General features: G+C 40.4%; 1 protein-coding gene across 1 annotated transcript in view; it reads left to right on the top strand.

Moving 5' to 3' along the window:
- The window catches only part of LOC109934300, a 45,203-nt gene extending 23,955 nt beyond the window's left edge, over window positions 1–21,248 (top strand). The window contains exons 13-23 of the mRNA XM_048609717.1: window positions 3,161–3,174; window positions 5,018–5,167; window positions 6,082–6,179; window positions 6,600–6,675; window positions 7,555–7,623; window positions 8,585–8,681; window positions 12,299–12,472; window positions 13,211–13,428; window positions 15,999–16,056; window positions 19,108–19,260; window positions 20,249–21,248. Coding sequence (XP_048465674.1) covers window positions 3,161–3,174; window positions 5,018–5,167; window positions 6,082–6,179; window positions 6,600–6,675; window positions 7,555–7,623; window positions 8,585–8,681; window positions 12,299–12,472; window positions 13,211–13,428; window positions 15,999–16,056; window positions 19,108–19,260; window positions 20,249–20,362 — 1,221 coding nt within the window. The 3' untranslated portion in view covers window positions 20,363–21,248. The remainder of the gene's footprint in view (window positions 1–3,160; window positions 3,175–5,017; window positions 5,168–6,081; window positions 6,180–6,599; window positions 6,676–7,554; window positions 7,624–8,584; window positions 8,682–12,298; window positions 12,473–13,210; window positions 13,429–15,998; window positions 16,057–19,107; window positions 19,261–20,248) is intronic.
- Window positions 21,249–25,000: the final 3,752 nt, after the last annotated feature.

The raw sequence follows: 25,000 nt of genomic DNA, 5'->3' as shown, positions 1-25,000 counted from the left end.
AGGATAAATTGCGATGAAAGTTAATCAGAAGACGGAATACAAACAGAAAATGGGTAAGGTACACACTAGACATTGTCACAGAGGTAAAGTTATCCAACAAAGTTTGAAGTTCCTTGGGTGAGTAATGGAATTTAACTAAGGGTCTGATTCATGTGACAATCGAGGGCTTGTAATGCAATAGAAAATTGATGACTGAGTATAGGCAGTGCAGGGAGGAAGGTGAGAGTTTAATTTAGATAAATGTAAAGTGCTGCATTTTGGAAAGTCAAATCAGGGCAGGACTTATACACTTAATGGCAAGGTTCTGGGGAGTGTTGCTGAACAAAGAGACCTTGGAGTGCAGGTTCATTGTTTGAAGGTGGAATCATAGATAAATAGGATAGTGAAGAAGGTGTTTGGTTTGCCTGCCTTTATTGGTCAGTGCATCAAGTATAGGAGTTGAGAGTTGCGGCTGTACAAGACATTGGTTTGGTCACTTCTGGGGTATTGTGTGCAATTCTGGCCGACCTCCTTTAGGAAGGATGTGGTGAAACTAGAAAGTGTTCAGAAAAGATTTACAAGGATAATGCCAGGGCTGGATGGTTTGAGCTGTAAGGAGAGGCCAAATAGGCTGGGGATGTTTTCCCTGGAGCGTCCGAGGTTGAGGGGTGACGTTATAGAGGTTTATAAAATCTTGAGGGGCATGGATAGAGTAAGTAAACAAGGTCTTTTCCCTGGGGTGGGGGAGCCCAAAACTAGAGGGCATAGGTTTAAGGTGAGAGGGGAGGGATGTAAGGGACAACTTTTTCACGCAGAGGGCGGTACGTGTATGGAATGAACTGCCAGAGGAATTGGTGGAGGCTGGTACAATAACATTTAAAAAGCATCTTCATGGGTATATGAATAGGAAGGGTTTAGAGGGATATGGGCCAAATGCTGGCAAACGGGAACAAATTTATATAGGATATCTGGTCGGCATGTACGAGTTGGACCAAAGCCACTGTTTCCGTGCTGAATATTTCCATGACAGTGACTCTAAAAGCCAGGAGGTGACATGGAGTGACAGGTAACAAGGAAAGTAGTAAAGAATTTCATCAACACATTGGAAAAATCAGTTAATGGATTAGGCATAAGAAATTAAATCTGATGGAAGGTAACTGAATGATGGAGATACGGTTGAAACTTTGCTTTGGATTTCACAAGAATATGGTCATGGAATTTGAAAGATACAAGGGTTATATGAGCATTATCAGAGTGGCAAGGGAACACACAAAGTGGCATTCCTGCTCTTCGGTGTAACAGCTGAAATTCTGTAGTTGCTGGAAAACAGAAACAGAAAATCCTAGAAATATTCAAGTCAGGAAGCATCTATGGGGAGAATAAGAGTTAACCTTTCAGGTCTGTGACCTTTGTCAGGCTGAACAAAGTTCGCGGGTCAGAACAGATTTTAAGCATTCACACTGGGAGAAGATGGAGAGAACAAAAGGGAATGTTTGTGACACAGTGAAAAGCAGTAGAAATTAATGAGAGAAAGTTATGATGGTACAATAAAAAATACGTTAGTAAAGAAACACATTAAGATTCAAAAATTTTTCCAGAAGGATTGTGGATAACAGAAGGAGCAGCTGCTGCATGAAAATGCAGTGGTTAGAATCTGAAATTGTTGAACTCAGTGTTGAGCCTGGAAGACTGCGAAGTGCCAGTGAAGAAGGTTTTCTAAGATTACAAAGGAATCTTGATCAAATGGGTCAATGGGCTGAAAAATGGCAGATGAAGTTCAGTCTGGATAAATGTGAGATATTGCATTTTGGTACAACAAACAAGGGTAGGGCTTATACAATTAATGATAGGGCCTTGGGTAGTGTTGTAGAACAGAGGGACCTAGGCGTGCGAGTGCATAATTCTTTGCAATTTGCATCACATATAGACAGGGTGGTTAAAAAGGCTTTTGGCACACTTGCCTCTATTGCTCAGGCCTTTTGAATATAGGCGTTGGGAAGTCATGTTGAGGTTGTGCAGGACATTAGTGAGGCCTCTTCTGGAATACAGTGTTCCGTTCTGGTCGCCAAGTTATAGCAAGGATATTATCAAGCTGGAGAGGGTTCAGCAGAGATTTACCAGGATGTTGCTGGGTATGGAAGATTTGAGTTATAAAGAAAGGCTGGATAGGCTGGGACTTTTTTTCACTGGAGGGTAGGAGATTGAGAGGCAACTTGACAGAAGTTTATAAAATAATGAAAGGTATAGATAGAGTTAATGGTAGTTATCCCTAGGATGAGGAATTTCAAGACTAGGAGGCATATTTTTAAGGTGAGAGGAGAGGGATTTTTTAAAAAGAACAAGAGGCAAATGTTTTACACAGAGGGTGTTCGCATGTGGAATGAGCGTCCTGAGGAAGTGGTGGATGCGGGTACAATTACAATGTTTAAAAGATATTTGGATAGATGCATGAATCGGAAAGGTTTGGAGGGAAATGGGCCAGGAGCAGGCAGGTGGGACTAGTTTAGTTCGGGATTATGTTCAACATGAACTGGTTGGACCAACGGGTCTGTTTCTGTGCTGTATGACGCTATTAAATGCTGTTCCTCAAACTTCTATTGAGCTTCATTGAAACATTGTAGGAGTTTGAGGATGTTGGTGGTAGGTAGCGAATTAAAATGATAGATAACTGAATGCTTGGTAATGCTAAATCCCTTTTCTCAGTGCGCAGGAGAGAAAGCAGGTGCTGGTAATAATTCTGCTGTTGCCATTTACATCTATATAGCCTTCTTTATATCTTTTCCCATTGCAACTTGCTCTTGTCTTGTATCATCATCCACTTTGTCATTAATGTCTCTTTTGTACTATCACAGATGTTCACTTTCGTTCCTTTCTCATTTTTCTCTGTCTTGCACGCGCTCTCACTCCTCCTCCCACAAAAAACTGCTTTTCCTGTGATAAGGTGTAGAGCTGGATGAACACAACAGGCTAAGCAGCGTCAGAGGAGCAGGAAAGCTGACGTTTCGGGCCTAGACCCTTCTTCAGAAGGGTTATCTCAGATTCTCCAGCATCTGCAGTCCTACTATCTCTGAAACTGCTTTTCCTGTATCTGCATTTGTTTAAAATCTGTTAACTCGCTAGCTTTTCTAGTCTAATTAAAGGCCATCAACCTGAAACTTTAACTCTATTTCTCTTTCCGCAGATGCTGACTGATCTGTATGTTTCTAATAGTTTCTGATCATTTTTCATGTTCTTCAATGCTGTGATAGTCTAACTACTCAGTGGTTAAGTGCTGAACTTGGTGAAAAGGCTTCGTAACCAGTGCTGGCCCCATATTGAACACTTGAAAAATAGGCTGCCTCTTGATCAGTTTGCCACTATTTTGTAGCTCACCATTTAATGTTAAGTGTGGGACACACCAGAAAATTGTTCAAAAGCAGTAGCCTTCTGTAGCCTTTTGCCTGATCTCTACTTCTGCATGTTGAAAACTCGCACTCTAAGACTGAAAACTTCTATTATTCCACCTGCAGTGTTTGTGGTCAATCCTCATAATGTGTTGAGCCTTACAAAGGGAAATAGGAAATTAATGCCAGTGACATATCTGCTCATGAGTGTCATGGATCAAAAGTGAGCCATGGCATTCCTGCTCCTGATTGGAAACGTACTTACTTCAGTCATGAAGATATACTGTAGGGGCAGTAATATTATGTAGCAATATATAATATTGACTGCTGTATCCTGATGTATTATAGCTCATTTGTACACTGTTGCTTACAGGAATAAATGTTTCAATTGAACCATTCAGACCTCAAAATTCTGTTGTTCATGCAGTTCTGTGCTATATTAGCAGCAATAAAACTAAGTACAGGCAAGGTTGGAACAGAAGTATCCTTGAGTCAAAGTGGTTTTTGGCAGCTCTTAAAAGGGCAAAGAGGCAGATTGCAGGATGGGAATTGGGTTGGTTGCTGAGAGCTAATACAGTTGAAGAGTGGTATTTGTGTTTTGAAGGAAAGAGCGATGTTGCACAGTTGAGGTAGTTTTGTGCAGAGTAGGGCTACCTTGATGGGGGGAAATAGAACTTGCCTCCTTTCAAGGGGATGGAGAGGCATCCATCTTCAATTTATCTGTGGAATGGGGGAGGTGAGAATGCCCTGAATCAAGCCTTTTAACTTTGTTCTTTGGTTCCTGGCTTGTTCATTTTCCAGTTAAATCTTGAATGTAATGATTAATATTTAGGATTAAAAAGGAAAGTTGGGAAAGGCTATTACCCAAAGGTAATAGTATTTCAATTGTAGATCTCCAGAAGGAACGAAACCCATCACCTCAAGGGTTAATTTTCCGATTGGGGAGACCAGAAAGAGAAGGATATTTTGTGAAAGTAAGTTTTGGTTGAGACAAGGATCACATCTTGTACCTTTGCCCAGTTTTAAACTGAGTTGTGGGATCAATTAGCTCTATCACTTGCCACTTCAAGTATTTGGCGATTTGAGTTCTCTGTTGCAGCTTCACCAAAGCTTGACTACGTATACCTGGTCCTGAACTTGGCATTATCTTCTACACTCTTCTTTAAACCAGGTTTAATCCCTGGCTTGATGGAAATGGTAGTGTGTGGGATATATCGGGTTACAGTATTGGTTGAATACAATAATGCAAAAGACCCGCAATGTTTCATGAATGTTGAATTTTGAGCTGTTAGATCTGTTCAAAATCTGTCCCATTTAGTACAGTGGTAGAGCCGCACAGCACACGAGAAGGTATACTCAATGTGAAAACAAAACTTTCTTTCCATGAATACGTGTGCTTGCTGCACCAATGAGTACAATTACAGCCAGATTTATGTGCAGCTGGTAGGTTGGTGGGGTCGAGATCAAGTAGGTTTTCCCCTCTTGCTACTTCCCTTACCACCTACTGCAAACCCAGTCCAACAGATACTTGGAAATCTTTATTTAAATCTGCGTTTTCTCATTTACACATATATATGCAGCCCAGCTAAAATGCAGTTTCACCTTTTGGACCCCATCATTCATATTCTGATGAGCTTCCATTGTGTTGATTTCAGATCTGTTGATGGTGGTTCTACTGAACTGCTGTTGGAAGACCCCACCCAGAATCCTTTTTATGCCCTTGCCATTCTCAATACATCCAGTTGGTGTTCAGTATTAAGGGATACAGACTCATCAACTGAAGAGGGTGAAGTAGATAGTAATCAGTAGGTGGATTCCTTGGCCATGTTTGATCTGATGCCATGCGATTTTTATGGGGTGTCAATGTTGAGGACTCCCTCTCTGACCACATAGCACTGTACTGCTACCTCTGGTGGGCCTCTCCTGCTGATGGAGCAAACCCAGTGATGGTGATGCCTGAGGCATTATCTGTAAGGTGTGATTTTTGGGTATAACGACATCAGCCTGTAGCTAAACTAGGCTGTGGGATAGCTCTCCCAAATTTAATGTAAGAGTCCAGATGTTAGTGAGAAGGGCTTTGCAGAGTTGACTGGACTGGGCGTGCCATTCTCACTTTGATGTGGTCTGTCCAGTTTTTTGATCTTTTTTAGACTTTAGTGGTTGGTAAAACTGAGTGGCTTGCCATTTCAGGTGGCATTTGAGTCATCTGCAGTCACACCTAGGTGAACCAGGATGGTAGATTTCCTTTCCTAAATGACATCAGTGAACCAATTCATTTTTTATCACAATCAACATTTATTTCAAATAATTGATTAGATTTTAATTCCAGATTATTTATTAATTCAATTTAAATTACAACATGTGATTTGAACCCTGGGCCTCTCGATTACTAGCCAGTGACATTGCCACTGTGCCACTGCCTCCATTACATTGACAAAAGAAGCTATGGCAACATTGCAAGAGAAATTTTTCAATGAGTGAATAGGATCTTGAAATCTCTACCTGAGAGGGTGGTAGAAGCAGTTTAAGTCAAGTCATTCAAGAGGAAATTAGATTATTTTCTGGAAAGGAAAAAATGTGCAAGCCTACGGGAAAGAAGATGAGAAGCAGCAATAGATAAATTGTTGTTTCGGAGAGCTGATGGACCAAATGACAACCACCTCTGCTATAAATATTCTATTGGTTATTTGTGCTTTAACCTGTTTTTAAATTATTACAGGGACCTTAAACCAGAGAATATCTTGCTGAGCGAGGACATGCACATACGGATTACCGATTTTGGAACAGCAAAAGTATTATCTTCAGAGAGTACACAAGGTGCAGAATTAACCCTTTCCTGTTCATCAACCTTTTGGGTGGAAAATTCAAATGCAAAAAAAATGAATGACCAAACAAATCGTGGGGCATAAGTACCCAGTGTTAGCATCAGGCACTCTGCACTGAGCTACAGCATAGTTTCAGTGCTGTGCTTACCACCATAAGCTACTGCATTTCTGAAGTTCATCTGTTCCTATGAGAATTGATGAGGTGCTTTGAGTACAAATCTCTTACGGTACTTTGACAATGGGAACTGCCTTTGTAATATTTATGCTCCTACTTCTGTTTAAGCCAGTCTAATTTTATTTGCTGTCAGTTTGAATTTAAAACACTGGGGTAAGAGTACTGGATGCAGTGAGCAAGTGCACTGTTTGCTCTGCATGTAAGCACAATTCACCTCGTCTTGTTTTGGTATTGCAGCACGAGCAAATTCTTTTGTTGGAACAGCACAGTATGTTTCACCAGAGCTTCTGACAGAGAAATCAGCTTGTAAAAGGTAATGTTGTAGATCTATGTTGTCACTGATTCTTTTCTATAAGCTTTGTATTTTGCAATAATTTCCCTTCCATCACTGGGGATATGGTGATGATGCCATGATGACCCTTTGGTATTGCACCCTAATGGTGTATTATTCATAATGTGACCTTCAACTACGCATCTCGGCTTTGGAAACATCAATCAGACCTAAAACAACAATAGGAGAGATTGGTTAAACACTTTGTTGCTGTTAGAAGCATTTGTGTTCCTCCCTTCTGACAGTGAACTCCTTGAATGTGTGCCTTTATCACTGGGCATCAATCTGCCAGGTGTTTTGAGACTGGACATTCCCCACTCTACTCCCTTGCTGAGAGAGAACAATGGATTTATACTAATGCTGCTGGGATCAAAAGGGCGGATGCAATGGCCTAGTGGTATTATTGCTAAACTATTAATCCAGAAACTCAGCTCACGTTCTAGTGACATAGGGTCAAATGCTGGATGCTGGAATTTGAATTTAATAAAGAATCTGGAATTAAGGGTCTACTGATGAACACAAAACCATTGTGTCAATTGTCAGAAAAACCCACCTGGATTTACTAATGTCCTTTAGGGAAGGAAACTGCCATTCTTATCTGGTCTGGGCATTTAGGGATGGGCAATAAATACTGGTCTAGCCAGCGATGTCCACATCTTGTGAACAAACTTTTTTTAAAGAAAAAACTTTATTTGAATGGAACTACAAACATGATCTGCTGCACAGACTTGAGCTTGATTGCAAATCATTCAATTTATTCACAGACTAGCATTCTTCAACTGTTACATCTTTGTTGAAGTACAATCCGCTAGGTAAAAAGACTGTTACTGGATTGATATTTATTTTTCTAACCCCCTACAGTTCTGACCTCTGGGCTCTTGGCTGTATTATATACCAGCTGGTAGCTGGATTGCCACCATTTAGGGCTGGGTAAGTGCTCGAATTTATGAGATGAATGGCAAAAAGTAATAGAGAACTAGATTCTACAATATTTCATTTCTATGCTGGCAATTTGATCTATTGTGTTCAAACTTCTTAACACTATTCAAGTTTGATTTTTTTTTTAAATTAATTCCCGTTAACTTGTCTGAAGGCATTCTGAATAAAACTGCTAAGAGTGAGACTTCTGGGTGCTGTAATATACTTTTTGGAAAACAGATTTTTCCCTTATGGATTGAAGTTCTTCCTCCTTCCTCATCTCACTAAGATGTGCCATTGCTGATGAATATAGATGTGGCACAACTAATGTGTTACATGGAATGGCATCAGTAACTGGCTGTCTTTTTTTTTTATATATCCCCACCATCCTCTGTCACTTGGTAATGGCACAAAGCATTTGTGGTTGCAACTTGATGCACACAAAATAACATTTGCATGGTACTATAATGAAACATAGTTGGCTACCTGTGAGCTGCCTTGTCACAAAATTTTAACTTGATTGATTGATTGATTGGAACGGGCTTAAATTTAAAACAAGGCACCAAATTTGTAAAATAAACAGCTGCGGATACTGGAGATCTGAAACAGAGGTCTGGTAGCATCTGCTGAGAGAAAAGCAGAGTCAATGTTTGACAAGGGTCACTGAACTCAACATTGACTTTTTTCTCAGCAGATGCTGCCAGGCCTGTGTTTTTCCAGGGCACTCTGTTTTTGTTGACCAAATTTATACATTGATAACAGAATTTAGATTTTTTTAATATATAAATGTTTTCAGGTAGCAATTTTTACTTTTTTTTTGAATCTGCTGCTTACTACATGTTCTTATTCAGTGGCAGTAAGTCCCTTGAACTTTATAATTTGATAAATTTGGTAAGCCTTGTGAAATTTTTAGGTGTCTAGATATCAGCTTGATACAATTGTTAATCTCTGGTATTATTTCTCCTCTCCATAGCAATGAATATCTCATATTCCAGAAAATCATTAAGTTAGAATATGAATTCCCAGAAAAGTTTTTTCCAAAAGCAAAAGATTTGGTGCAGCAACTTTTGGTAAGTGATTTAATGTCCCTTTTACCCAACCAGTGCAGCAAACCAAATCCTGACCAACTCCAACCATGTGTACTCCTAACCTCTCATTTGAATAACCAATCACAATTCAATAATATTAAAAATACAGTTGCAAGATATGATGTGAAATTCAGCTTTCCCTGATCAAAATGGTGTCATAACCCCCTTAACCTGCAGGGTCTCCCCATGAGTGTTTTTAACAAATATGATGTTCTCTCCCAGCAGTTGAATAGTTAAGAATCTATATAATCAAAACTTGTGCAATGAATATATCAATGTAATGATATGATTGGTGGGGGGGGCGTTGAAATTCCCAAATAACACTTTAAGATTTGAGATTATTGTTTAAAGGAATCCATTCTCAAACCAAGGTGCTTTTGCTTCTATGGCAGTCATGAGAAAGATGAACCCATTTACTGGAAGTATCACTGGCTGCACAAGCTTGAGCACTCTGGGTTTTGGAACTTGAGTGGTAGCAGGAGTTGCTGTTGTGCATCCATGAGGCAGAGGACTAAGTGGGTAACACGTTTATGGAACTGTCACTGTTCAGAAGCATGCAGTCAGAGAGGGAATGGGCGACAGTCAGACATTCCAAAAAAAAATGAAGATGATGAGTAGGAATGGCAATGAGACCCTCAAACAGATTTCAGAGAATTATATCAGGAATTCAGTGGCAGGATCTCTAAAGTAATAGTCTCAGGGTTATTCCCAGTCCTATGTGTATCAAACATAGGAATATGAAAACTGAACAAGTAAAAGAATGACTGGAAAGCTGGTGTAGGAGTACGAGCATCAGATTTGTAAAGAAGTTGGGCACCTGTACAAACTGGGCAGTCTCCATCTGAACAGGAGTGGGATAAAAACCCTGCCAATGTAATTTAAACTTTCTGCAACAACACTAACAAATTCCTCGAAAAGGGTAATGGGAATTTGAGCATAAATTCAGTGCAGTGAACAGGAGGCAGAAATTTAGTTAGTGATCCAAAAGACAGAGGAAGTGTAGAGGTTTAAAACTTGTTCAGCACGGGAATTTGGTAGTATTAAAAAGTATATATGTAAACAGTGAATATAGCACGTAAAGCCGATGAGCTCAGAGCAAAGATTGACTTCTGCCATATGCCTTTGTTATAATGAAATTTGACTTTGAGATGCAAAGATCGCAGTTCATTATGCACGAATATAGAATTATCAGGCAAGATAGCAAAGGAAAATTTTAAAAAGTAGGACACAGCATCATTGGCTAAAGAATCATTTGCAGCTATCAGGAGGGATGATATACTAAATTAAGCATCAAATGAGGCACATGGGTTGAGCTTCGAAACAAAAGGGGCAGCTGTACTGCCAAGTCTATACAATAGACCCCAAACAGTGAGACAGTTAGAGGAACAAATACGTAGATAAATTTGAGTGCAGAAACAATAGGAAAAGAATAGTTGGAATTCCAGCAGTGTGAAAAACAAAAATGGTGTAAATTTCTTGAATTCAAGTGAACTTCAGACAACATGCATCAAGGCCAACAAAGAAGTATGCAATTTTAGATTATCTTAGGAATGAAGCTAAGCAGGTGACCATTTTGGAGAAAATGATCATAATCTAGTTAGTTTTAGCAACATTATGGAAAGGGACAGAGAACTTATGTAAAAGTTCTAAGGCAAATTTAATAAAGCTGAGAGATGATTTGGCAAAAATAGACTGGGTGCAGCTGTTTGAAAGAAAATCCATGGAAATCAGTGGGAGGTGTTAAAAAGCAAAATTCTACATAGTGTACGCATGTCCCCTCAAAGAAAAGAATACTGCAAAATCTAGAGCCCCTGGTTATTCAGAAGCATTTGGGTATGATAAAATAGAGCTTATGATAATCTCGCAAAAAGTAATAGTTTAGGAATCTTTGAGTATAGAGAGTATAAAGTAAAAACAAGTTTTAAAAAAAGAGGAAATTAGGAGATGAAAAAGAGATCCCAAAAATGGCTGATTAAATTTAAATTAAATTAAGGACAATCCAAAGATGTTTTATCAGTATATTAGAGCAAGTTGATGGAAAAGGTATGGGCCTATTGGAGGTGAACATGGTAACGTGTGGATACATAAGTTGTGGGCAGGGTTCTAAATGAATGATTACCTTATTTCCACTAAGAAAAAGGATAATGCAGGCCTTCTAGTTAGAGGAAGAGTATGCAATACTAGATAGAATATGCATAATGAGAAGGGAAGTACTGGGCAGAACTGACCTTGAAGGTGGATAAATCACCAGAGGTCCTAGACTGCTAAAAGAAGTCAGGGAGGAAATAGCAGAGATTTGAGGATCATTTACTAATGCTTACTCAATACAAGTGAGGTACCATAGGATTGGAGGTCTGAGAACATTGTTCCATTATTCAAAAAGGGTGTGAGAGATTGGCCAAGTGTCTCCTGTGGTAGAATGATCAGCAAAGTAAAAGCCTATGGGATACTGGGAATGTGGCAGTTTGGATCTAATATTGTTTCCTGTCACTGGGACAAAGGATAGTGGTCAGCTGGATAGGCTAGGATTTCTTTCCCTTGGAACAAAGCAGGTGGATGGGTTCCTTAGCTGAAATGTGCAAAGTAATTGAGAGGCTTGAACAGCATGAATAGGGAAGACCTGTTATTCCCCTTAATAGAAAGGTCAGTTACCAGAGTGCACAGATTTTAGGTGATTGGTAGAAGGATTAAACGAGACATGAACAACTTTTTCACCAAGTGGTGGGTATCTGGAATTCACTGCCCAGTTGGTGGTTGAGGTGGTAATCCTCAATTCATTTTAAAAGGAGCCTGGATCTGCATTTGAAGCTGCAAAGCTCAGACCGTGTGGTGGAAATGGGCAGCAAGTTCCTTCATCTGGTGGGAACACAATGGGTTGAATGGCCTCTTTCTGCGCTTCTAAAATAACCCTCTGCTTTTTGTCCTTTTGAGGCCCAATGTTATAATTTTGAATCTGTGCATACAGTTCCCTCGTTTCTACTGTTGATTATATTGCAAAAGGTTGTCAGCATTATTTAGCTTTATTCTGTGTATGGATGACCGTAAACCTGATTACTTATGTCTTATCCGTTTATTTTTGCTCGTACTTTAGTATAGTATGGCAAAATGATGTTAGCTCAGTGCCAGCAACATCTGTGTGAATTCAAGTTCTGCTGGCCAAAAACTTACTTGTAATGATTGTTGTTTTGAAACTTTGAGCTGTAGATTGAGTTGGGCTATTGCTTCATGGTTTTTTCAATAGTACAGTTGCCTGAAATAGACTGTCTTGAGTTCAAGTCTCAGTCCAGGATATGCACATTTCAGTGTATACTGTAGTAGGCTGTTTTTCAGATGGCCTTTCCAGTTGATGGTAAAAGTTTCCTAGGGAGTTCTTATGGTGTCTTAGCTTACATGTTGCTGTCATTGCCACCACCGGAGTGCTCATGTTGTTTGTAGGATATGGTTAGTGAATTCACACTATTGGAAAAAATGAAAGGACTTGATTACAGCACCAACCGAATTAGTGGGTGAAAAGTGTAGCAGAATGGACTCCAGTGCTTGGAACAGTTTGGGTATTTGCCTCTAATACTAAGAATGCTTTGCCTACCCCAACATCTTAGGTGTTCGAACATACCAAGCGCTTAGGCTGTGAAGAGATGGGAGGTTATGGACTCCTCAAGGCCCATCCGTTCTTCGAGCCAGTTGCTTGGGAGAATCTGCACCTTCAAATACCCCCAAAACTCACCGCGTATCTCCCGGCAATGTCTGAGGATGATGAAGAATGCTATGGCAATGTAAGTACTCAGATGCCTGCTCCAAACTGCTTTTATTTTCTTTATACCGTATATCATTTTGTATTTTAGCAGCCACCTTGCTTTTGATATACTTCAAATGAATCTTACTGTTCACATTGACTGACTTTTCATTTGCTGTTGCAATTCACATCTGAAATGTGGGCAACACCACGCGAGACTGTAATGCACTGATCATCTTGTCTGTGTGTAATGGGCATGGATATGAAATTAGACTAAGACATCTCTTTCAATCAGAACTTGAGCGTAGCCCCTCTGTTTATTTGGTATGTGATATTCTCTCCAGTAAATGAGGCTGAGTTTTTAACTGTTATATCCATGCCCTTTCTAAAATTCTCTCACACAACAGTTTGCCTTGTGACATCCCCATCTTCCCAAGTCTCCTATCAAATATTTGTGGTGTTAAATGGTTATTGCTATTTAATGGAACTTTCATCATAGCAGGCTACTTCCTTCAGTCTCTTGAACGTGCACCAGCATTGGATCCCTTACCATAGCTTTCTTCTCTAACCCTATTCTTCTGTATTTTCTCATTTAAATTCTTATTTCCCTTCCTTTTTATTTATTTTTCACATTTTGCCTCCCATACCTTCCCAAATGCTTCCTCCTTTGTGTTTTATCTCTCTGCTAAACACTTTGATATTAGAGTACTCTTAAAAATGCATGTTATTAAGCTGATTCTGTTCTTTCTTTTCTCTACCCCTTGGTGACTGGCTGCAGTATGATGACCTTCTCAGCCAGTTTGGTTGCATGCAGGTTGCTCCCTCCAGCTCGTCACATTCACTGTCTACACCTGAGCCTAGCCCTCCCCAGAGGTCAGGCAGCAACATCGAGCAGTACATTCATGACCTCAACGACAATTCATTTGAGCTGGATCTTCAGTTTACAGATGAGGATAAGCGGCTGCTGCTTGAGAAACAAGCCAACAGAAATCCCTGGTAATCTGCATCAATGTATTTATTCCATGTGTTCACCATATCCCTTTATGCTTGGTCATCTCCCAAAATAGAGTGCCTATAACCCACACTTCTCTAACTCCAGCTGGTACACTGCTTTGAATCCCTGGCTGAGGAATGTAGAGTTTCCTGATGTCCATGTCAACACCCATAGAAGAAAGCTCCACAAATATCCCATTTTCATTGATAGAGCCCAAGACATCAGTGCAAAAGACAATAAGGCTGAAGTATCATCAAATGTCTTCAGCCAAAAGCACTGAGTGAATGATCTACCATTTTAGCCTCCCATTATTCCCAGTGTCTCAGATGCCAGATTTCAGCCAACTCCATTCCACATTACATTAAGAATCTTTTGTAGACTGTGAATAAAGTGAATGCTATGATCCTAGACAACATCCTGGCCATAATGCTGAACATTTGTGCTTTAGAACTAGCTGCTGGCGGCAATCATTTCCATGAATAGTGAGGAACTTGTGCAGTAAGTATTTTCTAATCAACCTGTTCAGGGATGTTATTTAGCACATCTCTGGATCTGATTGGAATTGAACCCAGGCCTTGTGGCCCAGAGGTAAGGGTACTACCACTGCCACAAGAACCTAGGAACTTGTGCAGTAATGTCCTTGACCCGCCATCTTCAGCTGCTTCATTTAGCTTCCTTTCATCTTAAGGCCATAAGTGGAGATGTTTGCTGATGTCAGTACAGCGGGCATACTATTTGTGACTCCTGTGAAAGTGAAAAACTCAATATCCATAGATAGACTAGACCACATTCAGAGTTGGACTAATGTGTGGCAAGCAATATTGTACCAGGTAATAACCATATCCAATTAGTGAATAACGCTCTAAAATATTACCATCGTTGAACACCGCCAACTCTCCTAATCCTGGGGCTTACTATTGACCTGAAACGTGATTGGACTAACCGTATAAATGTAGTGGCTACAGGAGCAGGTCAGAGGATGCTAATTCTGTGGTGAGTAACCCACCTCTGATGCCTGAAAGCCCTATCCACCATCTGAAAGGCATAAGTCAGGAGTGTGATGTAATTTGCATGGATGAATGCAAATCGCAAACTTGAGAATCTCCACAGCATTCAGGACTAAACACCTGCTTGGCACACTATACTGCACCTTAAACATTAATTCCATCATTGCTGGCACACAATGGCAGCAATGTGCACTATATAAAGCTGCACAGCTGCAATCTGCCAAGCTTCCTTCAACACCACTTCCAAAACTGCAACCTGTACCTCCTAAAAGAAGAACAGCAGATACATGGGAACACCAACACCAAAATCCTGTCCAAACCACATATCATCCTAACTTGGAACTACATTGCTATTCCTTTACTGCTTTTGGGCCAAAAACACGAAAGCCCCCAATAACAGCATTGTGCATCTCCACTACATGGATTTCAGAAATTTTAAGAAAACAGTTTGAAACGCCTTCTGAGGGCAGTTGCGGATGGGCACCATGCTGGCCTTATTGACGATGCCCATGCCCATAAAAATAAACTTGCCATTCAGCCCTTTGGGCCTGCTCTGCCATTCAGCAGTGTCATGGCTGATCTCTCACTGTTTCAAATTCCACACTCCCATCTACCACACACTTTTTGATTCCTCTGCCTAACAAGAATATATCCATCTCTGTTTTAAGAATATTCAATGATCCCACTTGCACTACATTCTAACAACCCTCTAAGGGGGAAAAACAATTCTCATCTCTATCCTGAAAGGTTAATCCCTAGCTCTGGACTCGCACACAGAGGAAACATTCAAGGTTGCAATCTAGTAGACCTCCTCTGAATTCCTCAAGCACACACATTTTTCCTTAAGGAGACTAAACCACACACTATTTGAGATGTTTCAGTGATGCCCTGTATAACTGAGGCATAACTTCCTTCCTTTTACGTTCAATTCCTCTCATAATAAAGGATAGCTTCCCATTACACTACTCGTTTATGTACTGTACTGTCTACTATACTTTTGTGACTAGAGTACCCAAATCGCATTGCACCTCAGATTTCCACAGTCATTCTCTCTTTCAGTAATAACTTCACATTCCTCCCACATTATATGCCAGATTTTTGCTCACTCACTCAACCTATCTGAAAACTCCCCTATTTATATGGTACACGTTGCTGCCACCAGTGTCATAAAACGTCAGATTCATTGTGGTTTGGCATTATGGCTATTAAATTCCTAATATAAAAATTATCACATTCATGAGCTCAACAGTCCCTTGTCCCACTCCAATATCATTAACCTCCTGTATTATAAAATGCTCCTTCGCAGTGTTAAAACTGTTCTTATCTGGGTATTTGACACGTGATTTTTCTGAAGTTGGGATTGCAAACCAAAGGAAGTTTCAGTATTTAAAGATATATTGATATTTATAAGGGGTGTTAGGCATTGGCTGGTGTGCTGGGCGAGTGTCTCTTTCCACTCCTCAGCACAGCTTTGGAATACCCCTGATACAATATTGTTAACTACCTACCTGTTTTGTATTTCTTCCATAAATCTGCATGTTGCCAGTAATGCCTTGCTCTTTCAGGCATCAGTTTGTAGAAAACAATTTGATCCTAAAGATGGGCCCAGTTGACAAGAGGAAGGTAAGCTTATTTTTCATTGTTTAATGCTATACTGCTTGGGAGGCAAAACTGTGATCTGGCCAGCTGCTGGGTGGCTCTTCTCCCTGGTTCCAGATAGTTATTCTTTATCTTGTTATGGTCAGAGTAGAAATATTAGGTGGGGTCAGAGTGAGAGGGAATGTAATGCAGTGTAAATTAGAGTTGCTGTGAATGTGTATGAATGTGTGGGGTGTGGTAAATAGTTGAAGCTACAGATGGAGTTGGGAAGGAAAACGTGATGTTGCTAAAATAGAGACCTGACTCAAAAAGGGGCAGGACTAGGTACTAAATAATGCTGGATACAAAGTCATTCAGCAATGATAAAGAAGGAAAGAAAGCATCATTTATGTTATATTCTTTCATGGGATTTGAATGTCACAGGACGTCTGGCATTCGTTACACATCCTATTTTTTGCTTTGAGAATGTGCTGGTGAATTGACTCCTTGAAACACTACAGTCTGATTGGTAATGTATAGGTGAAGGCAAACTGCTACAGACTGAGGAAATACCTGTGAGATCATTGACAGAATCTGTTTGACTAGCACTGAGAAACATTAGCTATGTGCTTTGCATTGTGTACAGTGGCACACCAATCTAGTTACCAGGCTCTGAATTGACCTGAACTACCAAATCACCACCCGTGCACTGTAGTACTGTTGGTGTATCTGCATTATTCAGGCACTTTGTTTATTGTGATTTCCCATGTTTTTGCAATTGCAATCATGCCAAAAGGGTTAATATCCATTATGTTTCAAGGGGATAAGAATGTTTCTACTTCATTGATTTGCTAAAAAGAGCATGAATAACTAGGAAAACGTGTTTGGACTGATTTGAGAAGTATTCCGAAAAGCGCTCTCACTCGTTGTAAGTCAGTTGATCAAAATTGTAAGGAATTATTTTTGCTTGGCGTATTCAGCACATTCTTCTGGCCAAAACCTGAAATCGGGCTTGTTTTCAGATCTGTGAATAGCGGGTATTGTACAAAGAGCAGAGTGAACTAACAGTCCCTTGGACAATTTTGAACATCAGTACATTTCCATTTCAACAGGAAAAGAGGAATTGCTAGATCTGATTCTTGGTAATGAGGTGGGGCAAGTGGACCAAGTGTGAAAGGGGAACATTATTTATCACAAATTTTCAGTTGGCTATGAAGAAGGATGAGGAGAAATCCCAAACAAGAATTACTAATTGGGGGAATGCAAACTTAAATGGGATGAGAAGAAATTTGACCCAGATAAATTGGAAACAAAAATTTGCATTCTAAAAAGATGTAATTAAACAATGGCTTGTTTTTAAAGAACTGTCTTCTGAGTCAGTTAGGAATATACCCATGAGGGAGAAAGTAAAACAAATAAATTCAGAGTTGCATTGTGACAAAGAGTGAGTAAGTTGAAGCAGAATAATGGAGCCGATGGTCTAATGGTATTATTGCTAGACTAGTAATCTGGACACCCAATTTGGGTTGGAATCCTGCCATGGCAGATGGAATTTGAATTCAATAAAAATCTGTCTAATGATGACCATGAAACCATTGTCAATTTGTCAGGAAAAACCCATCTGGCTGACTACTGTCCTTTAGGGAAGGAAGCTGCCATCTTTACTTGGTCTGGCCTATATGTGACTCCAGATCCACAGCAATGTGGTTGACTCTCAACTGCCCTCTGGGGAATGAATGCTGGCCTGGCCAGTGAAGCCCACATCCTGTGAATGAATTTAAAAAATGGTTGCATTTGGTAAATGTCAGATTGATAATGCAAATGAGAGCCAGGCTCAACATATAAGGTTCAGAAGATAAGTGAAAAAAAGAAATAAGAAGCAAAGAGAGGATATGTGAAGAGATTAATAGCTAACATAAAAGGTAATCCAAAGATGCAGTGGCAGTTGCAACACAAGTGACATTTTGCACTGATCGGATGCTATTGATAGGACAAAAGGATGTTCTATCTACCGTAACCAAGTAGTGTAAATGAATTTCGTTGTCATGTGGAGGTATGTAAATTACACATCACAATAATTGGTGGAACATACCAAGTAGCATATCTCTTCAGCTGTTCATTCAACCACCTGTGCTAGCAAAACCCTGAAAATAATGTTTAATGTTGGATGTGTTTCCATGATTGGACAACACTTGAACAATCCTAAGTATGTTAAGAATTTACAGAAGTGATCAATTTTAAGATTATCAATCAGATGAAACATAACTCACTTAGTCACTGGAAGCTAAGTATATTAATGTGCACAGCCAAGCTGCCTGCAGAAAAAAAAGGAACATGTCGAAGCATTGTCTCTTCTTAAATTAAACAAAAGTGTGGCAGACATTAGTTCCCTGCTGCATTCTCTGTTTGGTGCCTCAACTGGCTGAGGTCAACTTGCCAGCTAGCCAATACCTGTTTCTTATGCAGACGAAGTTGCTGCTCCTTTTGAAATTTGCCGTTCTCACATGTGTCCTCAGCTGAGAAACCAAAAAGCTTCAAGAGAATCCATGTCTATCTTCAGCAATAATCAAACCCATAAGTCTAGTATTGCATATAATTGGAAAAGGATTATTAAATGGAGGGGCTGGGTAGATTGGGGATCTAAACAGCGACGAGGGCATGGCTGAAGTACTAAGTGAGTACTTCATCTTTACCGAGGGAAGACATTGCATAACCCATGGAAAAAGAGGGATTCAAGGAATTGTTTTCTCCCAGAGGGTGGTTTGTCTGGAACTCACTGCTTAAAAGTGTCAGAGCAGGAGTCGTCAAGACATTTAAGGCATGTTTAGATGTACACTTGAAAGACCATGGAATAGAAGGCTAAGGCCAAGTGCTGAAAATGGAATTAGGATAGACAGGTACTTGATGACAGGCACGGACACGATGAGCTGAAAGCTGTAAAACCTCTGACAGTAAATGTGACACCGACCAGGAATGTTTCAGGTTTTTGTGCCCATTGTTTTCTACAGTGGTCCTGGTGTGGCTATGTTGATCTCCAGTTCCAGGCTAGCTTTGTATTGATTGTTGCTATAATTGGTAATTATTTTGATTGTGCAGGGTCTATTTGCACGACGCCGACAATTACTTCTCACTGAGGGCCCCCACCTCTATTATGTAGATCCTGTCAACAAAGTTCTGAAAGGGGAAATTCCCTGGTCACAGGAGCTGCGTCCAGAAGCCAAGAACTTCAAAACCTTTTTTGTTCATACTGTAAGTCTGTTAATAGTGCAGTTTGTTTTATGCATCAGACTGTGTATCTAACAAAATAACTTTGCATTGTAACTCAACCGTTAGCTGTTCTAAATTAGGCTAGGATGTCTTTGCTCAATATCCATCAAATGCAGTGTTATTCACTAGAAAAACAGTCAGGGCCAATTATGATACTGAAAAATTTTGAGGATGAATAATGTCGAAAGCAGGATTAGGGGGTGGGTGAGATTTGAGAAGTGTGGAGAGTTAATGGGGTAAGGAGGTAGCGATGATAGAGTTGTAAGGAGGTGGGGGTGGTGCTTTTCCATACTTTTTTTGCAGATAAAATGACGGCAGTGCTGAGGCATTCAATTCCCTAGTCTCTGCCTTCCAAATCATGGTAAGAAAAACAAAACCATGCATGCATGTATAATCAGGACTTGGAAACATCATCAAGGCTGTCCTGCCAGAGTCTTCACTGTCTCTGAGGAGGAGGAAATCATGACCTCTGTTGCTTGTGGGGTCACAACCCTCAGTTTTGGGAAACCCTGATTTAGGCAGTTAATTCATCATCATTAATACAGTAGAAAAAAATGGCCCGGGTTGATCTATAAGAATAGCCACGTGCATCTCGTGGAATGAAATCCAGCAGTCCAGTAGCAGGACCATTTTTGCAATATAAAAGCCATTGTAAACTGGTTTTGGTTTGCAGCGTGTCACCTTCAGGTAACTCCAGAATACAATAGGGTCCCGTGTGGGATGGACTTGAATCAGCCTTCATTCTGTGGTGCATTATGGTACCAGTGCTTCTACATAAACCATCCAGATTACAGTCCCTAGTACTAGGAGTTCAAATAGGCCATTTTAAAATAAATGAGCATTAAGGATATTTTGAGTTCTCTCTTTCTGTCTCTTCCTCCAGCTCCACGTGCAAGTAAACTGTTCTTTTGTAACATGAAGTGAAGGTGAGCTGTTACACTGTCACTTACTTTAATGTTTTGTCCTACAGCCAAATCGGACATATTACTTAATGGATCCAAGTGGAAATGCGCACAAATGGTGCAAGAAGATCCAGGAAGTGTGGCGACGGCGGTACCAGAACCAACAGAACGCTGGCATTTAGCACAGTGCAGCTGACATGAATGGAGAAGCTTCCCCTCACGCTGCTGGTGCTCCACAGTCAAGAACTTTAGCACAGCATAAAAAGCCACTCCACCCATCCCTCCCCATCTATTCTTTCCTTTTCTCTCTCCCTAGCTTCATCCTCCTCCTTTCTCTATCTCCTTTCCCTCCTTCTTCTCCTTTCCATTCACATTGTCCCTTTCCTCCCCAGTTTAAAAATAAACAGCCTATAAACATCCAGATAAAACTTATATGGAGGTTGTGGTGGGGACTGGCTTGCTCCAACCATTTCTCCTTCCTTCTTTCCATGTAAATGGGATTGTGGGGGTTGCTTTGCCTGCTCTTTGTGCTGCAGGCCTGTTATATTGCGGATAGGAGACCCCTTGCCTCTTTGTGTAATGTCTGCTCTCGTTCCAGGTTGCTGAATAATTGATGCTTTTAGGGAAAAAAAAAATGTGCATTTATAAACTGCATCACAGGCAGATTGCAAAGCTCAATCGTGTGTGTACCCCGCAACCCCCATTCCAATTCAGGCAGCCCTTCATTTACACTGGGCCTGACCTTTGTGATATTACCTTTTTATTTTTTGTTTTACTTAAATTATTCAAGAGCTGTGTACATTTTCACTTCTGTTCTTGCTCTCTTCTGGCCTCTGACTCCTGCAGCATTGCTTTCTAATTTGTACGAATGCCAAGGGTATATAGTGGTACTGAGGAGTCGATGTGCATATAAACAGACCTAAACACAGAAGGAAATCCCTTATTTATGCCTGACTTACTTTACCAGAGTGAAATTGTATTGTTCGAACTGTACAGCCCTGTCTTTCAAAGTTGGTTATAGTTTGTCAAGATACACACTCGAAACAGAAGATGAAGTTTTGTAATTAATTGACCTGTTCTTATTGAAGCAGCCCCATGTGCTGTGATAGAATTCTGTACATGTCTTGTTTTATATAATTGTTTGCTCATTCTGATTCGTTTCTACAGCAGGCTGCTGTTAAGTTGTTGGCCATAACCAGAAAGATTGATATGAATTTTTGGTCTTGGGCAGTCAGTGCATTTCGCTTGGCTGAAGATGTTGATCTGAACGAGCTGGGGTTCAACACTGCAAAGCACTGAATTAATGCACGCTTAAACCAGCAAGTTATTTTGCTGCTTCCCTTAAAATGATTGAAGTATCTAAAACTGTTTCAGTGATGGTGCAATACTCACTCGCTAAAATTTTATACTTGCTCCGTGCTAGATTTCAGATATGGAGTCAGGCTTGTGCGCATCTGGAACTGGCTTGTGCAACCAGATGTTCACTTTGCAAGTTGCAGCATTTTATTTTCTGCTGTGACTGCAGTGACAGCATAGTACAACATATGCCCAGGATCTGTCTTTAGCCAATGGTCCCTATCCAAAGGGAGAGGATGTTGAAGGCAGCAAGGATTTTGAGGTACTTGGCTGTGCTCAATGCTGCACACATGTACACTTGACTGGATTTGAAAGTACCCAGTCTGCTGTTGTGTAACTTCTGTAAATTTTCTGTGTGTATAATATATATATATAAATATATATGTGTGTGTTTGCAGGGGGAGGGTTAGAATTACACCTGGTACTTGTGTAACTGCAGTGAGACACTTCTGAGATTCTCTCTATTTTTGTGCAATCGCAAGAGGAGAGAAGAAATCCATTTAAAGCAACAAAAGTCATAACTGGTTGGGGCTATCCCAATGCTTCACCTGTGAGTAGCTGAGCCACAAACCCAGAGGCACCTGGCTTTATCATTGTCAAAAAGACCAACTTGGCCTTTGTATCTTAGGTATAAACAGTCCAATTTCCTACTCTTGTTTGTCATCCTGTCAGCAAATGTTTTGGACTCTTGGTAAAGGTGGCTCCCACTCCTCCCCACCCAATATGGATTACCTGCCAGCACATCATCAGCTCACCCGCAGAGACTGGCCACCCAGGCAAGGGCTGAAAGAGTGGCTACTGATCATCAAACTAAGCTCTATCATATTCCATATCCTTGGGAAGAGGACAAGAGTAACACAGCTAATCTGTCATGGTGGGTTCATGTACATGTACATGTGCATGTGCATGTCTTGGAGCAGTGCAATCCTTAAAAACTGGAGGGTTTCACCAAACTGACCGGTGATGTATGTTTAATATAACAGTATTGTGCTGTCTACAACAGAAGCTGTCCACCACATCACAAAACCAACCACTATCTCAATGGAAAAGTGATTTTACGTAAAACAACATTTCTGGAATATATGTGGTGAAACTCTTCACACATTCTTTGTTTTTGTTTTCCCTCCTTGATTTGTTATAGTCTGTACAGCTCTTCATCTGTGTGGATCAAACAACCTAGATCTCAGGTGGGGAATTGCTGGCTTTCACGGTGAGCTGTCATTTCAAACTTTCTGTACCTAGGATAAAAGAATTGTGGATGATGAAGGTCTGAAACCAAAACAAATTACTGGAGAAACTCAACAGCTCTGGCAGCATCAATGAAAAAAAGCCAGAGTTAACGGTTCCAGTTCCTTCCTGAGGGAGGGTTACTGGTCTCAACATTAACTCTGCTTTTTTGCTACAGATGCTGGCAGACCTGCTGAGTTTTTGCTTCTGCACCTGGGGTTGTGCCCATCAGCTGCACTGGTTGAACACTGCAGCATCCAGCTTGTGGCTTTTGACCTATCCAGGATTTGGCTGACCTAAAAGAGTGGTCTTCAGTCAGTCTTCCAGCAACTGTCTAACTGAAGTATATCTCATTACAATGGAGGGTTGGGGTCCAGCTGTGGGTTGCTTCTGCTGGAATAGAAACCACCTGTCACCACAATCCATCATCTTGTTATTTTCCTCCGTTCACCTAGAACCGCTTTCTCTGACCTCTTAAAACCTGATCAGTTGGAACCTCAGGAATTTACGGCCTACGCTGTTACAGGATTGCCTCATGTTTTCTGTTGTATCTGCACCTGATGTATCAAGCTGTCAAAATCTTCTCCCAGGTCAAAGAACCCCACTTCATTAGACTTGTTGACTGATCAGGAACTAACCAAGTTTTATTTTTGTGATGATGTTCTTGGATAGATCTCTGATAAACCACAGAAGTTTTAATCAGGGTAACATTCTACCAAACCCACTTTAAGCAGCAGATGCAGCTACTGGTCCACAGGAGATAACATAATCATTCTATGATCTCGGTGTTTGTTTCGACAGATCGATGATCGACAGTTTGCTTTTAACAGATGATAACAATGCTCACTGTGAGAGTATAAAACGTACGGGTCTTTTATTCCTCATGTTATCGTACATGTGGAAGGTAACAATTTCAAAGGGGTAGAATGCAGCAAAGCTGATAGGACAGTAATACAGATTTTGCAGTTTGGTAAAGAGGGGTAGGTACTGTACCTTGTAAAGAGACCAGTTGATAACGCATGCATTAGCTGCCTCACTAACTGCACTCATAAATAGAGCTTGTTGTAATGCTGGGGACCTGTATGTTTGGTTTTTTCTTTGCAGGTCTTGAGTTGCCTGTGTATACATATCAACCCTATAATGACACTGGGTGAGAAAATGAGTGGAGAGGGGCAACAGGAGTCCAGTACCTCATCACTCTCCCAAAAACATAGTGTTAGAGCACTATGGGTTAAGCACCTTGTGTTGTTACCTGGTGCATAGTTTATCAACCAATGCCAAACAGAAGCAGCAATGTTTCCTCCCCCTTACATATACTTTTTGTGGGAGTGTAAATTGAGGAATTGATTGCACATTTTGGCATCATTGAGGTGAACTTTATGGATTTAATATTCAAAACACCAATTTGGCTGTTTGCTTATGACTGTACAATTGGTGACCACATCCATGGCTTGCTACCTTAATCTGGGAGTCCTTTCCAAATTGCTCGGTGAGCATGTTTTTTGTGTACAATGTGCTTTTCTTGTGATTTTCATTTTTAATACTTCACGTTTGTGCAAATCCAGTGCACTTAGCATGTTTACAGTCCAATGAGAAGTAAGTTAATTTCAGTCTTGGCACTTTACAGCTAGTGCTTTGTCAGCGAGCAAGTGCAGATTGTCTAATAAAATTCATCACTCCTGTTCCTTTCCAGTCTGCCAAATTTTCAACCTTATCATGTAGAATTGTAACATTGCTATTTTCTGCAGCTCTAATTCTGTATCTCCTGAAATCAAAATAGCATATATGTGTTTGGCACATTTCAGAGTTCATTGTTGTAATGAATGCAGTAACCCAATTTTGGGTTAGTGTCCAAAATGTGGAGAGAGGACTTGCAGATAAAGGGCATTAACCTCATCTACTCTGATATCCCTCATCGTTGATCTCAGAAACCCTAGTTTGTGAGCAATCCCAGGGAAGGAATTCTCTCCCTCCCAAAAATTCCTTGCCTCTTGCATGTTTTGTCCAGGATGGTAATCATATCAGCTGGTCACATGGTGTCAAAATCCTGTCTGGGTTGGAGACCAGTGGCACTGATACACCAGGGCAATGGGCAAAGTGAAAACAGTCTGAAGCAAGAAATGCAATATATTAAACCACACACTTTATTTTGTTTTTGTTTTATTCTTGTCAAATCACTTACTGGTTAAAGCTAGCGTGTAGTTCAGTCTGTTATTTAAATTCTAATATATGAGTTG

This window comes from Rhincodon typus, chromosome 21 (genome assembly GCF_021869965.1).
Source record: "Rhincodon typus isolate 14 chromosome 21, sRhiTyp1.1, whole genome shotgun sequence".
In the NCBI taxonomy this organism is placed as follows: Eukaryota; Metazoa; Chordata; class Chondrichthyes; order Orectolobiformes; family Rhincodontidae; genus Rhincodon; species Rhincodon typus.
The sequence above is the reverse complement of the archived record's forward strand: the minus strand, read 5'-3'. Positions and strand labels throughout refer to the sequence as shown.